This window comes from Leopardus geoffroyi, chromosome B3 (assembly GCF_018350155.1).
Source record: "Leopardus geoffroyi isolate Oge1 chromosome B3, O.geoffroyi_Oge1_pat1.0, whole genome shotgun sequence".
In the NCBI taxonomy this organism is placed as follows: domain Eukaryota; kingdom Metazoa; phylum Chordata; class Mammalia; order Carnivora; family Felidae; genus Leopardus; species Leopardus geoffroyi.
Genome location: NC_059337.1, coordinates 113,882,225 through 113,904,659, shown reverse-complemented (window position 1 = coordinate 113,904,659; position 22,435 = coordinate 113,882,225). Strand labels below are relative to the sequence as shown.

At 36.8% G+C, this 22,435-nt stretch overlaps 1 protein-coding gene across 8 annotated transcripts in view; it reads right to left on the bottom strand.

Annotated features, from left to right (window-relative positions):
* RAD51B (RAD51 paralog B) overlaps positions 1–22,435 on the bottom strand; it is a 645,855-nt gene that overhangs the window by 607,487 nt on the left and 15,933 nt on the right. For all 8 annotated transcript variants that reach the window (XM_045451376.1, XM_045451380.1, XM_045451382.1 and 5 more), the window contains exon 5: positions 7,128–7,264. In XM_045451376.1, the coding sequence (XP_045307332.1) occupies positions 7,128–7,264 (137 nt within the window). The remainder of the gene's footprint in view (positions 1–7,127; positions 7,265–22,435) is intronic.

The following is a 22,435-nucleotide window of genomic DNA, read 5'->3' as shown; positions in this document are numbered from 1 at the left end:
ACTGAGAGAGACAAACAAATTAAATATATATTATTTACATCAGGTAATAAGTGCTCTAAGCAAAATGAACCAGGATGAGGAAACAGATTGTTACCTATGGAAGCAAGTGCTATTTTATGTAAAGTGGCCTGGGAAAGCCTCTTTAATAAGGTGAATTTGAGCAACGGTTTAAGGGAAATGAACCATTGGATATCCAGTGAAGCAGTGCATAGGAAAAGAGAATTATATATAACAAGTGCAAAAACCCATATGTAAGTAGATGCCTAAGGTTACTGAGGAATAACAAGAGGCTAATGTAGTTGAAACACAGGAAACAAGAGGGAGAATAAAAGGAAATAAGGTCAGAGGAATAAGACAGGGGCCAAGATCACACAAGATCCTTAGGTCTGTGGTATTTTGTTTAGATTATTTAGTAAAATAGGAAACCTAGAAGTAGAACTGACATGATCTGACTTCTTTTTGCTTTAAAGAGTCACTCTACCAAATGGAAAAGAGGCTGTACACAGTGAAAGCAAGACCAGCTAATACTGTAGTCCAAATAAGAGATGATGGTGACTTGACCTGGAGAATAGCTCAGCTAATTAGAAGTGAACTCAAGGTGTAGTTCAAAAAAGGAGCTGGGGACACCTGGGTGGCTCAGTTGGTTGAGCCTCTGACTTCAGCTCAGGTCATGATCTCACAGTTCGTGGGTTCGAGCCCGGCATCGAGCTCTGTGCTGACAGCTCAGAGCCTGGAGCCTGCTTCAAATTCTGTATCTCCCTCTCTCTCCGTCTCTCCCCTGCTTGCACTCTGTCTCTCAAAAATGAATAAACATTAAAAAAAAATAGGAGCTGAAGGGAATTCTTGGCTAATTGGATGAGCATCTGGAGGAATGGAATTACCATTCATTGAAGTGGAGAAGACTGGATTCGTTCCAGGTTTTTGTTATTAGTTCCCCCTGTTACTTCACAGCTCTTGTATAAAAGCAAAGTTAAAAGCTTTACATTAGTGACCACATGCCAACTTGAAACAAAACACATGCTTAAGGGAAAAAAAAAAAAGTTTTCCAAAGTTCTAGTTGAAATATAACATTATAAATGTGCTGAAATATAAGTTTATGGTTTCTCAAAGCTTCTCATACATGTGTAATATTTTCCTGTTCATTTATTCAGTATGTATTTGTTCAGCACTGTGATACAAATATAAGAATGTGAATCTATTAGTACCTTACAGATTCCAGAAAATTCCAAAGCTTTATTTTAGTACTAAGTACTTATTTCTAATTTCATTTTCTAACATAGAGCCTCTTCAAGATCTCCTTCCTCACTAATTCACCTAGATTCACAAATGATAAGGCAGCTGAAATTAGACTAAGGAAAACCTACCCAGTCTCATGAAATCATCTCAAAAAAATGGGAAGAGGGAACTGATCTCCCCTATTGTTTGCCCCCTAGGTCAAAGATCCTGGATTCATGCCAACAAGCAAAAGAAAATGGTCCTAAGACCACACCGATAATTGCCTTCATAGTGAGTTAAAGTCATGGCTGGCCACTACCACTACATGCCTCCCTCCTGATACACTGAAATTCAGAAGGAGTGACACTCTAAATAGTCTAGTAGGAATTGGAGGGCATTGGCTGTGGGGTGCTTGGCGCCTTGAGAGGTGCCATGCAGCTCTTCAGGTCTAAGCTTGGCCACTGTTCCCACACAGTACCAATGCAACACACACCTCTCCTTTGTACAGTTAGTGTTAATAGTTACAGTTTCACATGTTTGTGATTATTTGATTAATGTCTTCCTCCCCTGTTGAACCACATATTTCTTCCTAGTTTTCAAAGCTTTTCTGATTTCATGACAACTCAGGACTACCCACTTTTACCTCCTAAATTTCCAATCCTGTATTCCACCTCCCCAGGTCCACACCTTCCAGAGTCCTGGGCCCCATCTCTTGTTTGAATCCCTCAGTTTTCCTGATACACAAATCCGTTTGTATTTCTAAGACCCAGTTTTATCTTCCTTTATCCATTTTATTTCTCCCAGAATTGTATTTTGAAAACCTCTATTACCATTTACCATCCATATCACCCTCTGTTTTTATTCTTAACTTTTGGTTTCATCTTTTCCTAATTATCTCCAATAGGGATAATACAGTATTCACTTGATTCACATATACTAGAATTCTCATGGTCGCCAAAATTTCTGCACACTTCACTAGATTAACCTACTTATCTATATTCTCAAAGTATATATAAGCAGAGCATGTGTAAGACAATATCAGATCTTAAGCATAAGTCCAACAAATAAAAAGACTTTTATGAATCAGTCAGAAAGGGGGACCCAGAACTCTGCCTGCTTAACATTCTCCTCCCCTCAAGGCAGTCCCCAAATACCTGAGGGTTTAGTACCAGACTCTACTATTATATAATTATTAATCAGTCTGGAGATATAATTTCAGTCTATGGTAAACAAATATGCTTAACACACTATTTTAGATTATCTTCTCAAAGACATGTAAAAATGAGCTAGTGTATTGCTTTAAAAAATAGAACTAATCTTTCCAAAGTGCTTTTAAGTACATTACCTGCAAGGTTTTCTCTTTTTGTTTTTAAATGCATTTTAAACTTAAGTAATTTTTATTCACCCCTCTGTTTTCTCCCTCCTTCTTGGTAAAAAGGCTATCTAGCAATTTATTAACCAAAATTATTTTCCACTTTTTATCACTCATCCTAAATTTTCTGTATGTAAATCCCTTTTTTTTTTTTTTTTAAAGAGACAGAGAGAGAGTGTATGTGTGAGCAGGGGAGGGGGTAGACGGAGAGAGTCTTAAGCAGGCTGCACACTCAGCACAGAGCCCAACATAGGGCTCAATTTCCACAACCATAAGATATGACCTGAGCCTAAATCAAGAGTCGGAAGCTTAACTGACTGAACCACCCAGGTGTCCCCAGACAGCTTGCTTACAAGCACAAAATGAAGACACTGCTACATGCAGAGACATACAGAAAGCTAAAACATATTCCTTTTTGGGTCTCTTATTTTCACGCTTTTACTTCTTCTCTAAGTCCAGAAACTATCTCATGATGGCAGACACTATTAATTACCTATCAATATCCATTTCGACTTCTTCCTTGCTATGAGAACCCAATTTTATTCAGGCAGCAATGTTAAACCAGACCGGGAAACTCAACACGCTTATTATGTATATCAATCTTTTTCCCCTCATTCCCCATCCTCCCTTGCCTATGGGGGTGGCCCGGTGCGAAACGTGCAGGATGATTCTGGAGGATGAAAAGGAAATCAGCAGAGGGGAAGGGGCAGCTGTTCTGGGAAAAAACACATTTTCCTGATAAAACATATAGCTAGCCCTTTCCCTTCCCACTGCCTGTATGGGATGCCTAAAAACATTGAAGCCCTAGGTCTCTCTGTCATCACTGTGCGACAGACCAGCGCCTGCAACCACCTTCTCACTGTTGGCTGGGTATTCGGTTACTTGCAGCAGAAAGCTTTCCTAACTGATTAACTAACTCTCCCCAATAAATCCAAAGAGGGGTCAAGCAGTCCTATAACAGCACAAATGAAGTGTGACCAGGCAGTACAGAGCCAGCTCCATCCTCTGACCTGCCATGACAAACTCCAGAAGGCAGTTTGTTAAAAGAGGACTGGTACTTTTGATTCCACCTGAACCTATCACCACACCTCAGAAGGCAATCCAGGTGGCAGCCAGGTGACCGCACTCTTCAGGCCTTGTGGAGAATAGACTAGAAAAGTAAAAAACATAAATTTCAACCCCTATCCTCAAATGACCTTCATAAAGGCTCCTTTACAATTACAAAACATAAGTCCAACAAAGGGACTAAAATTTTACCTCATTGCCAGCTTGCCTTTGGCTTGTTAGTTGAAGGTTAGTCACTGACATTTTAAAAAATACCTTTCCTTTGGACAACCTGAGTTAACCAATGTCTTTCTTTACCAGTGTTAGCATCAAATACATTTCAGTGTTCAGATTTCCAGTGGCCCCATATGTGTGTATGTTTCTGTTTTTTTTGTTTTGTTTTGTTTTTTTACCGTTTATTTGCTTAAGATTCAAATAACTTCATCACATTACAACTGACCAATACATCTTTTATCCTCAGCTTAATTGAGATACAACTGGCATATAATATTGTTTGTGTAAGTTTAGGGTGTACAATATGACAAGAGCAATATATCTTGCAAACCTCTTTTAATCCAAAGAATGCTCCTCTTTTTTTTTTAATCTTAACAATTAAAAAACGAGGTTGTTTGTTCTATCATTTCCCACAGTTTGCATTTTGCTGACTACATCCCTCTGGTGTTGATTTAACACGTTCCTTTCTTCTCTGTATATGTTGCAAACTGGTAGCTGGATGAAAGTTTGATCACATTCAGGCTTGACTATTCTTCCATCAGGAGGAATAACTAGTTTTCTTTTGTGATGCTAGTAGCCTTTTATGTTTATGAACTGTTTTCACTCACAACACTTCTGACACCAAATGTTTAGGTTTTCCATACCAAAAATTCTTCAATTCCCTGTGGACACCAAGTGGGTGTCTGACACTTAACTACCAGGAGTTAGCTCAGACCTCACAGTTTAAGGGCTCAGACCCACAAGACTGCCCTCCCCCAACTTGAGAGACTAATCGCAAGTCCCAGGCCTCTGGTACTTCTGACCAACTGAGCAACTACAAATCAGTAGTTCTGACACCCCTCCTCCTCAACTTCGATGATTTGCTAGAATGGCACACAGAATTCAAGAAGGTACTTTACTTACTATTACCAAGTTACCACAAAGAATGAAAGACACAACTCATGAAAAGATTGGGGAGGACCACATGGCACACCACCCTCCCAGCACGTTGATGTGTTCACCCACCCAGAAGCTCTCCAAACTCTACCATTTAGAGATTTTTGTAGAGATCCCATCACATAGGCAGTGTTGATTAAAGCATTGGCCATAGGCAATTAATCAGTTACCAGCCTCTTTCTCTTCCTCAGAGTTTGGGGGGATGGGTGGGGCTGAAAGCTCCAACACTATAATTACATGATTGGCAACCAGCTCCCATGTGAAACTATACAGATGCCCACCAAGAGTCACTTCATTAGCATAAACTCAGGTTTTCCAAAGGTTTTAGAAGGTCTTTGGCCAAGAACCAGGACAAAGATATGGGTTTCTTATTATACCACGATATTCAATGCCTAGAACCATTAAATTGTTGGGGTGTGTAATTTGGTGACATTCTATCATTCCTTCTTCATTTATTACTGGAATACTCCTATAAAAAGACCTGTTTGGGGGGTGCCTGGGTGGTTCAGTTGGTTGAGCATCTGACTTGGGCTTAGGTCATGATCCCATGGTTCATGAGTTTGAGTCCCACATTGGGGTCTCTGCTGTCAGCACAGAGCCCTCTTCAGATCCTCCGTCCCCCTCTCTCTCTGCCACTCTCCCATGCACATGCGTTTGCTCTCTCTCTCAAAAACAAACATACATTTTGAAAAAGACCTATTTGCTACTCAGCAATACAGTTCATAAATCAGAAAAAGAACAGATGTTTGATTTCCTTTTTTAAAACTCATTTCAAAATAATGATTTGCTTCTCCAGAATTCTCCAACACTGATCTATTAGTTGCTTTTCATATCATAATATTATAAACTCATGGATTTAAACATATTTCATGGGTTTTAATCTACTGTCATCATTATTCTTATTGGTGGTCAATTTGTCTCATCTTTAGCCAGCAGGAGCCTCTTCAGGTTGATTCCTGAGTCCTTCTGACACTCCCCTAAGTAGTCTTTGATGGCTCTCTTGTTACCTGATATGAGGTTTCAGACTCAACTTAAAAATTTCCTAAGCCAGTGCTAGTATCAGCCATTTCCCCCAAGGAACCCTCATTCCTTTTAGTAGGCAACAGTGTCTGGATTCCACAATATGAGAGTAATACCTGTCAGTTCATTCATTTATCAAACATTTTGTGAGCAGTTAATATGTGTCAGTCACTAGATTTGGCTTTGAAGATACAAAGATATAACACAAGCTCATAGAACTGAAAAATGAGTGGCATATACTTCGAATAGATAACCAAGAGATGTAGAAGACAGCAAATAAGCTCCAGGAAAAATAATCCACTTAGAACTTATCTGGCCAGGGAATACACTTCTCTCTAACTACTATCCCTAGAAGTAAGAGAGAGATGTGATTCATAATGACATAATTACACATAATGACACAGTTACAGGAAGACTCAAAGAACTATACCTTGACTAAAAGAACAGAACTGAATCAGTCTCCAGACCTATAAGTACTCCTGCTCATGAATGTCAATCAGAGCAGGGTCAGAGGGAGACCAGACTTATTTTCAAGTGTACAGAATTACACAAATAACCAAATGCTCTCATAGAATGTTAAAGGTCCTTGCCAAAGTAAGGAAATCTTTTCTTTCCAAGCATAAATACACTATCAGTGTGTTTTTTATATCTAATACAATACTATTACAAAGATTAAAGTGAAATACTTCTCAATCAAAAAATATTTTGAGGGGTGCCTGGGTGGCTCATTCAGTTAAGTGTCTGACTCTTGATTTCAGCTCAGGTCATGATCTTGTGGTTCGTGGGTTTGAGTCCCACATCGGGTTCCATGCCAAGGGTGGAATAGCCTGCTTGGGATTTTCTGTCTCCCTCTCTCTCTGCCCCTCCCCTGCTCGCTCTCTCTCTCTCTCAAAATAAATAAATAAACATTATAAAATGTATTTTTTTTGAAATTTCCAACTTTTCCATTCACTAACTTCCAACTAGAATTACTAACAAAGCAGCTTACCTTTTGTCTTTTTTATGAATTTTCCCTCTTCCCCATTTCCACTTACATCCCTCCCTGTTTCTTAAACTTCTTTCTTCCTGACTTTCTGCAAAACACAGCTTATCCAAGAACCCCACTTAAACCAATGACAAAGGGATAGAAAAGACAAAAAGAAACTGCTTCCTGGGTTAATTTTAAGAGGAAAATTCATTTAAGACTGTATCTAGCATTTTGAGTTCTCACAGAGAAAAGGTAAATGTTAACCTGTTTGAAAATGTTAGGTGCTATAAATAAATTACAAAATTAAGCATTATAATGGAAAATAATAAAATCTCCCACCTTTCAGCACTAAATGCTGACTCTGTGTCAATGTATACAACACCTCCTTCTAATCCTCCCATGTTGGTGGGTAATGTGGCCAAAATGCTCATCATCATACAAAACTGAGTTTTTCCACAACCTGGTGGGCCTGTAATCTAAAAAAAAAAAAAAAAAAGTTCTTTGAATAAACATCACAAGCTAGTCAAAGCAAAATTCTTTTAAGAACTTGCCATATGCACAGCCCCACTAACCTGGGTTCTCATAAAGAACATTTTAATACATCTATTGTATGTAAGGAATTAACTTCTCCCCTGTGTATCTGGATTGGTACTAGTTATGTACTATCCTTGGGAAAAATGAGAAAACAGTCACTTCAAATCATGTTCTGTGTTCTGTAACTCAGATGAAAAACTTTGGTTGAGAGATGCTGGAGGGTACATTTATACATTCAGAACCAAGAGTTCTATATCTTTTCCTCATTAAGACATTTATGGAAGGAAATTGAAAATATTTAAGAGGCTTTAATATTTGGTTTAGCATTCCTCATGAATTAGCCTTTTAGAACAATTTTGTACTAGTCCCCTAAAAAGCTACTTTGATCTTTATTCTGCAGAGTAAAGAAGTTAGGAGTAGAGTGCTGATGTATACAATTTATTTTCAAATGCTTTAGCATAAAAAAAAAAGGCATGCACGCACACACGTGTGTGTGTGTGTGTGTGTGCATGTGCGTACAAAGGGAGATAAAACAAATGTAACAAAATTCAACAATTGTTGAACCTAGGTGACTCATACTTGGAAGTGTGTGTTTTGAAATTTTACTTTGTGGAAAGTTTTCTGCAATTATAAAATGTGAAATCAGGAGAATAGAGATGGAAAAAAAAAAAGAGGAAAACTCATATACATGCATATTCAAGTCAACTAGAAGTAGTTAACAAAAATTAATTTGAAAATGTTAAAAATATCCCCTTTAAACATACACTATTTGTCACATTGGCTATGACATACAAACTTTAAGAACGAAAACACTATCCCTTTTGTGAAAATAACACTGTTTTTAACACAATCTTTCACAAAGGAAGGGAAAAGAACAGGAAAGGAGGAGAGAAAACAATCTCAGGGAGACAGGAAAAAGTCTAAGCTAAGACTAAGACAGACTACAAATATGAATAAACTGTCCCAGATACATCATGAAGTAGGAAGAAGTAAGAAGGGATGACCCATGAGTCTACACCATTTGTGCCAGTGGTTCTCAAATTTAAGTGAGCATTGGAATTGCCTACCAAGCTTATTAACAGGAATCTCTGGTTCAGTAGGTCTGGGATGTGGCCTGGGAATTTACACTTCTAATAAATTCCCAAGTGTTGCGTATGCTGTTATACACTTTTGAGAACTACTGTTTTAAAATTTAGACTAGGGGATCCTGGGTGGCCCAGTTGGTTGAGCGTCCAACTCTTGATTTCAACTCAGGTCATGATTTGTGGTTCGTGGGATGGAGCCCTGCGTCAGGCTCCATGTGGATTGTGCGGAGCCTGCTTGGCATTCTCTCTCCCTCTCTCTCTGCCCCTCCCCTGCTCATGTTCTCTGTCTCTCTCAAGAAGAAAATAAACATTTTTTAAAAAATAAAAATAAAAATAGTTACATATCTTATTTCTTAGTTATACAAATCTTTTCATTCTCATAAAAACTTAACACTTTTAGTGATGCAATTATAATAATGAAAATAACAAATGGAATTATATTATTCTTTAATTATTTTGTAATTCAGTGCTTGAAATGTCAAGTCCTAAGTTCCACTCATTTCAGTACTTCAATGCCATGGCTGTATAGTTGAGAAAGGAACAATTGCAAACATGCAAGGGCTAAAATTTTTAAAATACATTACTTGTTGTACTTGCTATTTTCATTTTTCAGTAACTTCCATCAAATAGCAAAAATTTTTATAGAACTTTGGCTAATAAATTTCCGTCTTTCCTCATGTCAATCAATTGTTCTTACAACAGAATCAAAAGATACTACATTTTGAGATTTTTAACAACTGTTTCAAAAATAAAAACTCTTTATTTGGAAGATTTTTCAACAGTATAGAAAATACTGTTACAATTTTTTAAGTGTGCAGATAACAAATTTTTCATAAGACACACATATCTTTGACAACAAAAATAACATCATAAAAGAAATATTTCTAAGCAATGATTTTAAAAACACTCTGCATTTTAATCTGCCTTCAAAAAGGCAATTACAGTAAAAGCTTGGATTGTGAGTAATTTGTTCTGCGAGTATTCTGCAAGACAAGCAAATATTTATAATAAACTTTAACTTAATAAATGAGCAATGTCTTGCAATACGAGTACTATATGATGCCGAACATCACGTGATCATAACTGGGCCAATGGTTCTTGAAATTCACTTTGATATTCAGGTGCTTTGGATTAAAAGCATGTTCCAGGAACAAACTATGCTTGCAAACCAAAGTTTTCCTTGTATTTTCTTACTCATTGTTAAAACATTACTTTTACTTTGAAGGGATGTTTTAAGAGCGTACCACTGGTTGGTTGGTTGATTTTTAATCTGCTATGAAGCATATTGCCTAGCTACTTGTCATTTCAAAAAGGTCAGAAAATTTGACATATCTTGTGTTTTTATTTTAAAAAATGCTTCACCCATCCTTAAATTCAACAACTTTTACACTCCTTGTTGTGAGATCACCAAAGAAGGCATTGTGATTCAAATGATTTTCATGGTCAGTCCCCATCTCATTACAGAGTGCTATAGAGATTCCACACTTAACCAGTCAGGTTTTTGTAAAAATCAACAACACTGATCATTGTTATCAACTTGAAGTTGAAGTTGAATAATCAACCTTTGTGTTGCTACAGATTGCCTAAGGATGATCCAACAGAAAAGTTTAAAGAATCTTACTTAGAATCCATTTTTACTATTACTATGACTAGACTAGACTAATCTATCCATCAATCCATCCCTCCATCCATCCACTCATAAATCCATCTCAGATTTTGTTGGTTTTTTTTTTTATTATTTTCTTTTAAGATTTTAAGTAATCTCTACACCCAACATGGAGCTCAAATTTACAGTCCCAAGATCAAGAGTCACATGCTCCACCAACTGAGCCAGCCAGGCATCCCTCCATCGCAGGTATTTTCCATGCATTTTAAAGCAAGTCAGAGACATCAATATACTTTCCCCTAACAATTCAGCATATATATCATTAACATCAGTTTAATATGTATGATTCTTCTTTTCTTGTAAGGTAAATTTTACATACAGTAAAATGCATACTCTTAAGTTTACCATTTGATGAGTTCCAACAAATGTATACACATATGTAATCTAAACCCGAGTCAGAACATTAGCATTACCCCAGGCAATTCTCCCATAAACACTGTTTTATGTTCTAAGAAATCATTTATATTCAAGAAATCATATAAACATTGTATGTTCAGGAGGTTTATTTGAGGGAATATATCTTCTCTGATCCATCTTTAGTTTAATGGCACACACAAAAAATTTAGTTCTTCCTGTATTTCATTACTGAAACAAAATCTAGCTAGTATGATAATCTGGGTCATGGTAGAAACCTCCTTCCTGTATTTCATTACTGAAACAAAATCTAGCTAGTATGATAGTCTGGGTCATGGTAGAAACCTCTGTACTTACATAGCATCTTCCCACATTGAAAAATCTGTTTTAATCCTTAATGCTTCAAACCATCTCTAATGATTTCTATATTACTTCTGACAGTATTTGTTCACAAAAGGATCCATTTAAATTGTTGCCATATTGCTTCCTAAGTTTTATTTCATTCATTTTACTATAAGGAAGGACACTGTGTTCCTAATGTTATTAATAACGTATGACATTTGGTCTTTTACTATTAAGAAAACACAAAAGAGGCTTTTAAATGTCTATTATTAATTTTAGTGAAGTTTTTCTAGATATTGACTTAAGTATCATATGACTTTATTTTTTTTTTCTTTTTATTTTAGAGAGAGAGAGAGGTTGGGGGAGAGGAAGAGAGAGAGAGAGAGAGAGACAGAGAAAGAGAGAAAATCTTAAGCAGGCTCCACACTCAAGAGCGGAGCCCCACATAGGGCTCAATCCCAAGACTCTGGAATCATGACCTGAGCCAAAATCAACAGTCAGATACTCAACCAACTGAGCCACCCAGGTGCCCCTATATCACATGACTTTAAATGTCACTGAAAACTTACGGAAGTTTGTCTTCCTATCCTGTGTGTTTCTTAATTATGATGGCTTCCTACTATCATTACTCAGTATTTCAAGGGACAAAATAACAGTTTTGTAATAATGAAAGTTTCATTATTAATGATAATGGATATAATTCCATATATCAAATTGTCTTCAGAATTTCAATTTTTTTTTTTTTTTTGGATGTCTTCTCAGATGGAATTAGATTGTCACTAACTTTCACTTTATCAGTTATGGGATGATCATCAGCTCTGATTTGTCTATGCATGTGGTTTACTTTTAGCCCATTATAGTATGGTCTTCAATCTATAGTTTCTTTGCAGGGTTCTTTTTATGTCATTTGTCTGTTTTGTGAGATTTGGCTTAGTTAAATCCAAAATCCACCTAACTAGGTATATGTAGAACTACAATTCATCCCAGTATGTTGAAAATAAAGCTACAGCAAAGTGCCCCTGTCAACCTTCTGTATCATTTCCTCATGGACTATACCTGACACATGACAGTGTGACAGACCAAGTAAGGATGCCACTATCAATCTATGTATTAAATACTAATGAAAGTTTATTTCATTCTTTAGGCTGAAATACCAATAAAAAGTCAAAAGTTTTTTCCCACAACCTAATGAACCATCTTACATATTCTGCTTTGGAAACTGCTAGTTTTAAAGAGCCCCAAACAGTCTTCATGGACCTTTTAGCATTATCAAAGACATAATGGATCAAGTTAATCGTCAGATAACAGAGGAAAGGTAACTTGTCAGCAAAAGTTGAATGTGGATCTAGACAATGAAAAATGGTTACTCTTCAGAGTGCTAACTAATGAAAGAATACAGCACTGCCTTTCTACACATACATCTACATGCCAGGTTTTAGATTATGTTCTAAGATTTAATGAGCTTAAACCCATTAAATGCTTTGTGATTTTTAGTGGAAAGGTAAAAAAGTCACCATTTAAATTAAAATGATATATATGAAAACATTCAGTTAACATATCAAGTCCCATGAAAATGTAAGGTATTCTCTTATTATTCCATTTTTAAAGAAAACATGTAGGGGCGCCTGGGTGGCTCAGTCAGTGAAGCGGCCGACTTCGGCTCAGGTCATGATCTCGCGGTCCGTGAGTTCGAGCCCCGCGTCGGGCTCTGTGCTGACAGCTCAGAGCCTGGAGCCTGTTTCAGATTCTGTGTCTCCCTCTCTCTGACCCTCCCCCGTTCATGCTCTGTCTCTCTCTGTCTCAAAAATAAATAAACGTTAAAAAAAAAAAAAGAAAACATGTAAAAAAATCTGAAAAGTTAAACAAATATAACTGGCATTTTTTCTACTTCATTATTTTCAGGTACTATTCAGTATAGTCTTGGGAAAGGTAAAATGTTATGGGAATAACATTATAAGATTTCTGGGTTTGTTTGTTTTGTTTTGTTTTTACTTTGCATTCAAAGTTGGATAACTACATTTACTTTAAGCTGTAACTTCATTAGAATATTCTAATTCTTTAGCAATCTCAAATCCTCTTCATATATTTTTTATTCTCTTCCTAGACTCAAAAAAATTTATGTTGTATGCAATTCTGATGGGTTGACTGGAGTTAAATTTCATTATTTTTTCAGGTTTACTTAGTGGGTTAAAACATTTCAACATTAATAATTTTTAGCTTCAGATAGTTTAGTTCTGAATTCTACCAGCCAAACCACAAAATTTCAAGTTGTATTCAGTTCCCAGGTTCAGCTCCAATGGTGGTTAGAAAGAGAGAACATGCCAAACCAGAATAGTCTCAGTTATTTGCTTCTTGGAAACTCAAAGTGAATACCACATTTACACACAGAAGACACCAGCAAAGTACAATCAGCTTCATATCAAGTCTGAGTTGCAACTCTGCCTGAGAAATGTAAAAGAACTGAAAGAAGATGAAGTGGTAAAGATCACCCAAATATGAACAAGGAAGCAAATATTAATAATCAGTTTAAAGGAGAAAGAGAATTATTCACAAGAAAAGAAAGTCTAATTGTACTAAAGTAGAAATGAAGCCTACTTATCTTACTCTTAAGTTAGACTGAACGGTTGAGATGAATGTGAAACCTGGACCTGTTAGGACCTAAAACCAAGTTAACTCTCCTGACACTGAAGATGGGGGCAACAGGATGGGGGATCTGCCAAGCCAATACTTCACTAGAGAAAATTTAAGGACTGCCTGGTTCTGATCTGAGAAAGAGCTTATGGAAAATTCATATCATTTTTTTTAATGACACCCTTCACCCATCATTTGTCTCCATTTGCTCTATAATTATGTAGAAATATAATTAGGTCTTCAGACCTACCGAGTTCATTTAAAAAAATAAATAATTCTCCAAATCCTAAAACAAACAAACAAACAAACAAAAGCAAACAATCTCAGAAAGGTCAGGTAACACTTTACCTTGTGAAAAAAAACTTGATCTTAAATTACTTTACATCAACATATGGAAGATTTTATCCCTTGGATTCTCTCCACCACTCCCTCTTATTTTATATTAACAACTGCTGTTTTTCAAGTACGTGGGAAGGGAGGGAAAAAGAGAAAGGAGGGGGCCAGAGCAGAAAAACACAGGAGGACATGAAAATGACAAGTACCCTAAGTTTTACAGTTAAAAAAAAAAAACATCAAATAGTATCAAGGGACGTAATCGTTCATTTAACAACCATATAACCTGTGCCATATAAAAGATTCCATGAAACCTTTATGGAGACCAAAGTTTATTTCTAAATCAGGAAATGAGTAAAGAATTAGGAACAATGATCCAATCAACCACATCTGCTAAACTCCTGTATTAGGACACGGGCCTGGTTATCTTGCCTTTTAAAACACTGGGCAGGATAAACAAATCATGTCTGTGGATTATATTCAAGGAACACCAATTAGAAAGTTCTCCCTGGTAATCCTGCTGCTGTTGTTACACATGGAGCAGACGTTAACCTGACAATATTTTGAAGGAGATGAGACCCACGTTGGCCAACCTACAGACCCATGAGCAAGAAAAATAAATGTCTGCTACTGTTGCAAGCAGTGTAAGCAGCCAAAATTGACTAATCAAGTATTTATGTCTTGTACTTCACTGTTTATGCATCTCTATTACATTCCCAGCCCTTGTAGGCATTTAAGTTTACAACCCTGCCTTATAAGCTCCTGTGATCTTGTAGGCCACAGCTAACCTTGCCAATAAGAAAGAAAAAGAATTGTATATTTAACTGTTCTGAGGAAAACTCGGGATGTCAAAATAGGACTCTGGCATCCTGCTCCTACCTTTCTGGGATAGTAGAATAGTCACTTTAAAACAAAACTGCCCCACTCAAGGAGGACACTTGGTCTCCTTAAATCATGAACAAAGCATAGAAATGAGTCAGGAAATACCAATAATGTAAAAATGTGTTACATCCTTTCTTAGTATTTAGAGCAAGGATCTGGGGATAATCATCCCTCTTAAATGTTGTAAAGATTTGGCAGTGCTTCACAGGTTTACTCTTCCAAGGGTACTCTTGAACGAAGACACGCAGATGTTACAGCTCTTTTTGTTGACATGAGTTTGGACCAGTTCTCAGGATTACAATATGAAAACACTTTTTTTGGTGATCCCTTTAAATACAACCTTAATTTTACTGAATCACATTAGCATCTTTATTATGCATTCTCAGCAGGGGTCATCTTGACCCCAAGGGTGAAACCTAGCTTTGATGGGACAGGGAGGAGATTTTATGCTTTTAATGTATAAAACACAGACATACACAGTATGTATAAACAGGTAGACAGTATATCTGTGGCATTAAAATCTCATGGGGAAGGAAGACTTCATTAGAAAAAGGCAGTGTCTAAAAAGCTCCTTAGGGGAGAAAATGAAAACAAGATTGAGAAACACTGATTTTAATCTACATTATCCCCTATGAGAAAGCTCCATGTGGTTTGACCTCCACATAATGTAAACTTTTAATCTTAAATTTCAAACATATCTTTACTACCAACAGTCAGTAATAACAGATGCAGAATTGTCTGCTTATAAACTCCACAAGTAAGGAGTTTGATGTTCTCAGGGAATGGGACAAAGCCCTGTAGTTCAGTTCCATCCATGATTCAGCAGTGTTGGTTTCTCTTTGATTTCTCTTCTGTGGCTTCTGCTTTTGGCATAAGTAGTGCTTCTCTAGTACCACTTTTGATCTTGGTGCTATAACTGCATATACACAGATTCAGTGAAGTTCACAGAAATCAAAATTGGGGATAAAGAAATCAGGGAATTCTGAAGTTAGAGTCAGGAAAGAGCAGCCATAAAAGTGCCAGCAGAACGTTTCCAGACTTATTTGTACTCTCTCAATCGTCTCCAGGCCTCATCTAAGTTTATTCTACCAGTTACCTTACCTCTGTCTCACCTCCACCAGATCTACCTTCTACCTAATGTCCACAACTCTAGGTTTGACCTTTTCACCAAAAACAAAGATTGTGCAATGCAATTAGACACCTCCATAGATACCACATTAGTGCTCTATTGCTATGTAACAAATTACCACAAACTTCACAGCCTAAAAACAACAGTGGTTTCCTATCTCACACTTCTATAGGTTAGCAGTCAGTCCAGACGGGCCTGACTGGGCTCTCTGCTCAGTCTCACAGAGCCAAAATCAAGGTGTCAGCTGAGCGAAATCCACTACACTGCAGCCTGCTTCCTTTCTGGCTGTCATCTGAGGGCTACTCACCGCTTCTAGAGGCCACCTACATCCCTTCTCACATGGCCCCTTCTACTTTCATGTTTTGAATATTTCTGGTTTCTCCTTCTTCTTTAGTCAGAGAAAGCTCAGTTTTCAAGGGCCCATGGAAGTAGATCATGATAATCTCCCTCTCTTAAAGTCAACTGTGTCATATAACATACCATAATAATGGGAATAATAGCTCATCATATTCACAGGTTCCAGGGATTATGATAGAGCATCTTTGGAAGGCCATTTTAGAAATTCTGCCTATCATAAAGTCTATGAGAACGGAGTGGTAATAATTTTAAGTTTTTTAAAACTTACACATACACACACACACACACACACACGTGCACACACACACACACAAATACATACATATATAAACACACATAAATAGTGATAGCCAGGCCCTAAGAAAGATTCAGAGATCTCACTCTGGTATTCACGCCCTTCTAGTCCCCTCCCACACTACAACAGGCATATCTGTGTAAGAGAATACAGGAGAAGTAATGCTATGTAACTTCCAAAGCTAGGTCATAAAGACATTGCCATTTCTACTTTGTTCTCTAAGATCACTTACTCTAGGGAAAGTCAGCTGCCATGTCACGAAGAGAGTCAAGCAGTCCTGTGGAGAGGTCCAGGTGGCCAGTAACTGAGCCTTCCTGCCAACAGACAGGACCAATTTACTAGCCACACAAGTGAGCCATCTTGGAAGCATCTCCTCCAACTCCAGTCAGGCTTTCTGATGACTGCAGCCTTGTCAATACCTTGACCGTAATCTCATGAGACCATAACCAGAAAACTAGCTAATATGCTCCTGAAATCCTGACTCACAGAAACTGAGAGATAATAAATATTTCCTGTTGTTTCTAGCCACTATACTTTGGAATGATTTCTTAAACAGCGATACATAACAAATTTTTAAGTATACAATACAGATATACAGATATTAGAGATATATAACTTTAAAAATACAGAAGAAAAAAAACTCCAAAAATGAAAGAATCACTTATGTTCATTAATAAAAGATCAATTAAGTAGAAATATCATATTCTTTAAATTACTATTTTGATAATTTTTTAATGGGATACAAATGAAAATAAATACTGCACCTTAGAATAGCAATAACATTAAAAATTCCTAAAGTTTGGCCTATTCCAAGATTCAAGGAGAGAGTATAAAAGAAATAGGAAGGATTCCTAGGCAGCTCAGTCAATTAAGTGTCTGACTCTTGATTTTGGCTCAGGTCATGATCTCAGTCATAAGATCAAGCAGCACGGGGCTTGCTTGAGATTCTCTCTCTCTCCCTCTGGCCTCCCCCACTCACGCTCCCTCTCTCAAAAAAAAAAAAAAGGGTGTCAAAAAAAAAACAGAGAGAGATACCAGGAACTAAAGCATTATAGTACAAAAGCACTGTATGAGAGTTAAAAAATAAATAACTGAAAATAAATTCATTCTCTCAACTAATATTTATTAAGAACCTTCTACATATACTAATATTGTGAATGTAACAATAAACATAAAAAGACATAATCCCTGCCCACTTGGAATGTATTCTCCAATGAGGAAGACATGTACTAACTAATCATACACATACTACAACTGTAACAGTGACAAGTGCCACATAGAAGAACCATAGTACATGACTCAGTTCTCTAGAAACATGACAATTCTAAATGTGTTATGTTAAACACAATAAAATAGATTCAAAATACAGTAAGTAAAAAAAAATAGAACTACAGGTAAATTTGTCAATGCAACTAATATTTATTAAGAACCTTCTACATATACTAATATTGTGAATGTAACAATAAACATAAAAAGACATAACCCCTGCCCACTTGGAATGTATTCTCCAATGAGGAAGACATGTACTAACTAATCATACACATACTACAACTGTAACAGTGACAAGTGCCACATAGAAGAACCATAGTACATGACTCAGTTCTCTAGAAACATGACAATTCTAAATGTGTTATGTTAAACACAATAAAATAGATTCAAAATACAGTAAGTAAAAAAAAATAGAACTACAGGTAAATTTGTCAATGCAACAAAAAAGACTATTTTAACAACCTTCTGTAAATTACTATTAGGTCAGGCTGAGAAAAAAATAATCAGTAAAGATAAAGATTTGAACAACCCAAATAACAAGCTTAATTTAATGCTCATATGCAGAGCATTGAATTTTAGAGAATAATAATTCTTCTCAATCACACCTAGAACATATATAAAAACTGATTCTAGGGGCGCCTGGGTGGCGCAGTCGGTTAAGCGTCCAACTTCAGCCAGGTCACGATCTCGCAGTCCGTGAGTTCGAGCCCCGCGTCAGGCTCTGGGCTGATGGCTCAGAGCCTGGAGCCTGTTTCTGATTCTGTGTCTCCCTCTCTCTCTGCCCCTCCCCCGTTCATGCTCTGTCTCTCTCTGTCCCAAAAATAAATAAACGTTGAAAAAAAAAATTAAAAAAAAAAAAAAAAAAACTGATTCTACATTAAACCTTAAAGCAAGTTTCGAAAACTTCAGAGAATAGGGGCACCTGGGTGGCTCAATTGGTTAAGCATGTGACTTTTGTTCAGGTCATGATCTCACAGTTTGTAGGTTTAAGCCCCACATCAGGCTCTGTGTGACAGCTCAGAGCCTGGAGCCCGCTTCAGATCCTCTCTCTCTCTCAAAATAAATAAACATTTAAAAACAAAAACATTTTTTTAAAAGATAATTTTTTTAATAATTTTAAAAACAAAAACATTTTTTAAAAGATAATTTTTTTAATAATTTAGGTATTTAAAAATTCCAAATAATTCATGAAGGCAGCAATCATAATGGAAATTTTAAAAAACCATTAGAACTAGGGACACCCAGGTAGTTCAGTAGGTTCAGCATCTGACTCTTGATTTTGGCTCAGGTCACAATCTCATAGTTCTTGACTTTGAGCCTTGCATCAGGCTCTGTGCTGTCAATGCGGAGCCTGCTTGGGATTCTGTCTCCCTCTCTCTCTGACCACCCCCCCCCCACCACTGCGCTCTCTCTCAAAAATAAATAAATAAATAAATAAATAAATAAATAAATTATTAGAACTAAATAAAAATGAAAATGCTTTATATTAAAAAAATGAAGCACTGGATATTCATAGACTACAAGCTCAGAGTAAAATAAAGAAAAACTGAAAATTAATGGGTTAAATGGGCAAGAAGTTGGGGAGGTTGAAATAATCCCAGAAAAAATGCAATTAGAAAAGAGATAATAAAATAACAGAAATCACTGAAGTAGAAGACAAAAAAAAAAAAGAGGACAAGAGGACCAACAAAGAACAAAAAGCACAGTCCTTTGAAAAGACTATAAAAATATTCAAAACTTTGACCAGACTTTTCAAAAAGAAAGGGAGAAAGAACACAAAGTAAGTAATATTAGGAATGAAAAGGGGAATAAAATTACAAATAAAACCAGATTTAAAGACAGGGAGAATATAGTGATTAACTTTATAACAATAAATTTAAAAAATTTAAGAAAATGGGCATATTCCTAAAAATATTCACCAAAACTACTCAGGGAGAATAGTCCTATACATCATTAAAGGAATTTATTTCATTTTTAAATCTTCCCACAAGGAAAATACCAAGATCAGACAATTTTTCAGGCAAGTTTTATCAAATTTTCAAGAAACAAAAATTCTAATTTATACAAACTATTATAAAATATTAAAAAGAAATATTACACAATTAATTCCACCAAGTAACTCAAAATCACACAAAAATTAACTAAAACTAGATCATAAACTAAATGTAAAACCTAAAACTACAAAACTTTAGAAGAAACCACAGCAAAAATCTCTATGTCCTTGGCTGGACAAAGAATTTGTAGAAATGACATCAAAAGCACGATCTATAAAAGAAAAAAATTGAGAAACAGGACTACAGCAAAACTAAAACCTCCAAAAGCTACCATGAACAGACCAATGAACAGAGAAACCACAGACTGGAAGACAATAACTGCAAATCATGCATCTGATAAAGGACTTGTATCCAGAATATATAAAGAATGCTTACAACTCAATAACAAGAAAACAACCAACCAATTAAAAACTAGGCAAAAGATGTGAATAGACACTTCACTTAAGAAATTTACAAATGAACATATGAATAGGTGTTCAATATCACTAGTCATTAGGGAAATGCAATTAAAACTACAATGAGGGGCGCCTGGGTGATTCAGTAGGTTGGGCATGCGACTTCAGCTCAGGTCATGATCTCACAGCTTGTGGGTTCAAGCTCCGCATGGGGCTCTGTGCTGACAGCCCAGAGCCTGGACCTCCTTTGGATTCTGTGTCCCCCTCTCTCTCTGCTCCTCTCCCTCTCACGCTCTGTCTCTCTCTCGTTCAAAAACAAATAAACTTTAAAAAAAAAAAAAAAAAAAAAACTACAATGAAATTGGCAACTCTGAAGCAGGCCTGGCTGCTTCAGTGGGGATAGGGCTCCCTGTGGCCCCCAAGTGGATAGAAAAATAACTACAATGAAATACCACTACACACTCACGAGAATAGCTATAATCAAGAAGATAAACAATACTAGGTGTTAGTGAGGATGTGGAGAAACAAACCATCATGCATTGCTAGTGAGAATGTGAAATGGTACAGCCACTTTGGAAAGCAGTCTGGCAGTTTTCATTAAAAAGTTAAACATACACCTTTCATATGATCTAGCCACTCCACTTCTAGGAATCTACCCAAAAGAAACAAAAACCTATGTCCACACAAAGACATATCCATGAACATTCATAGCAGCATTATTCCTGAGAGATGAATATGGAAACAATCCCAGTGTCCATCAACTGATGAATGGATAAACAAAATGTGCTATAGCCATACAATGGAATACAACTCAACAATTTAAAGGAACAAACTACTAATATATCCTATAACGTGGATGAACCTCAAAAATATCATGCTAGCAGAGCCTGGGTGACTCAGTCAGTTAAGCATCCAACTTCAGCTCAGGTAATGATCTCACGGTTCGTTGAGCCCCGCACAGGGCTCTTGGCTGTCAGTGCAAATCCGGCTTGGGATCCTCTGTCTCCCTCTCTCTGCTCCTCCCCAGCTTGTACTTTCTCTTTCTCATTCTCCCTCTCTCTCTCTGTCTTTCTCTCTCTCTCTATCTCTCAAAATTAAAAAATTTTAAAAACGGGGGGCGCCAGGGTGGCTCAGTCGGTTGAGCATCCAACTTCAGCTCAGGTCATGATCTCGTGGTTCATGAGTTCAAGCCCCGCGTCAGGCTCTGTGCTGACAGCTCAGAGCCTGGAACCTGCTTTGGATTCTGTATCTCCCTCTCTCTCTGCCCCTCCCCTGCTCACACTCTGTCTCTGTCTCTTTCAAAAATAAATGAACATTAAAAAAAAATTAAAGAAAAAAATTAAAAAAAAAAACATCATGCTATGTGAAAGAAACCAAACACAAAAGACTACATATGATTCCACTTGTATGAAATGTTTAGAAAAGGCAAATATATAGAGATAGAAAATTGATCAGTGGGTGTCCAGGACTGAGAATGGAAGCAGGAATTAATCTATACATATGCATGAGGGAAATTTTTACAATGACAGAAATGTTCTAATGATATTGTGGTGATGATTTATTATGAAGATAGCAAATTAGTTGAATTATACAATTTAAAATGGTTGAATTTTTATAGCATTTAAATTGTGCCTTAATAAAACTGTTCTTTAAAATAATCAAATGAGGGGTGCCTGACTGGCTCCTTCAGTGGAGCATGAGATTCTTCACCTTGGGGTTGTAAGTTCAAGCCCCACATTGGGTATAGAGATTACTTGTTAAAAATCTTGAAAAAATAAAATACCGTAACCAAACGATTTATGAAAATATATTCAGGGCGCCTGGGTGACTCAGTCAGTGAAGCGTCCAACTCTTGGTTTCAGCTCAGGTCATGATCTCAGTTTCATGAGTTCGAGCCCCACATTGGGCTCTATGCTAGCAACACAGAGCCTGCTTGGGATCCTCTCTCTCCCTCTCTCTGTCCCTCCCCCACTAGTGCTGTCTCTGTCTCTCTCAAAATAAATAAATAAACTTAAAACAAAAAAGATATTCAAGCTCATTAGTAATCAGGAAAATGAAAACTAAGATCACAGATGCCAAAGATGGGCATGAGTTTTAAAGTCTGATAATACCAAGGCAAGAAGATATGGAGCAAGAAGAATTCCTACACATCACTGGTAGGAATATACCTGTTTAGGTACAACCACTCTGGAAAACAATTTGTCCTGATTCTGCGAAGTTACATTATGCACATACCCTATTACCAGAAAATCACTCCAACATAGATACCCTAGACAGGGGCTTGATATTAAAAATTTTAGGCTTTGCAGACCATCAGATCT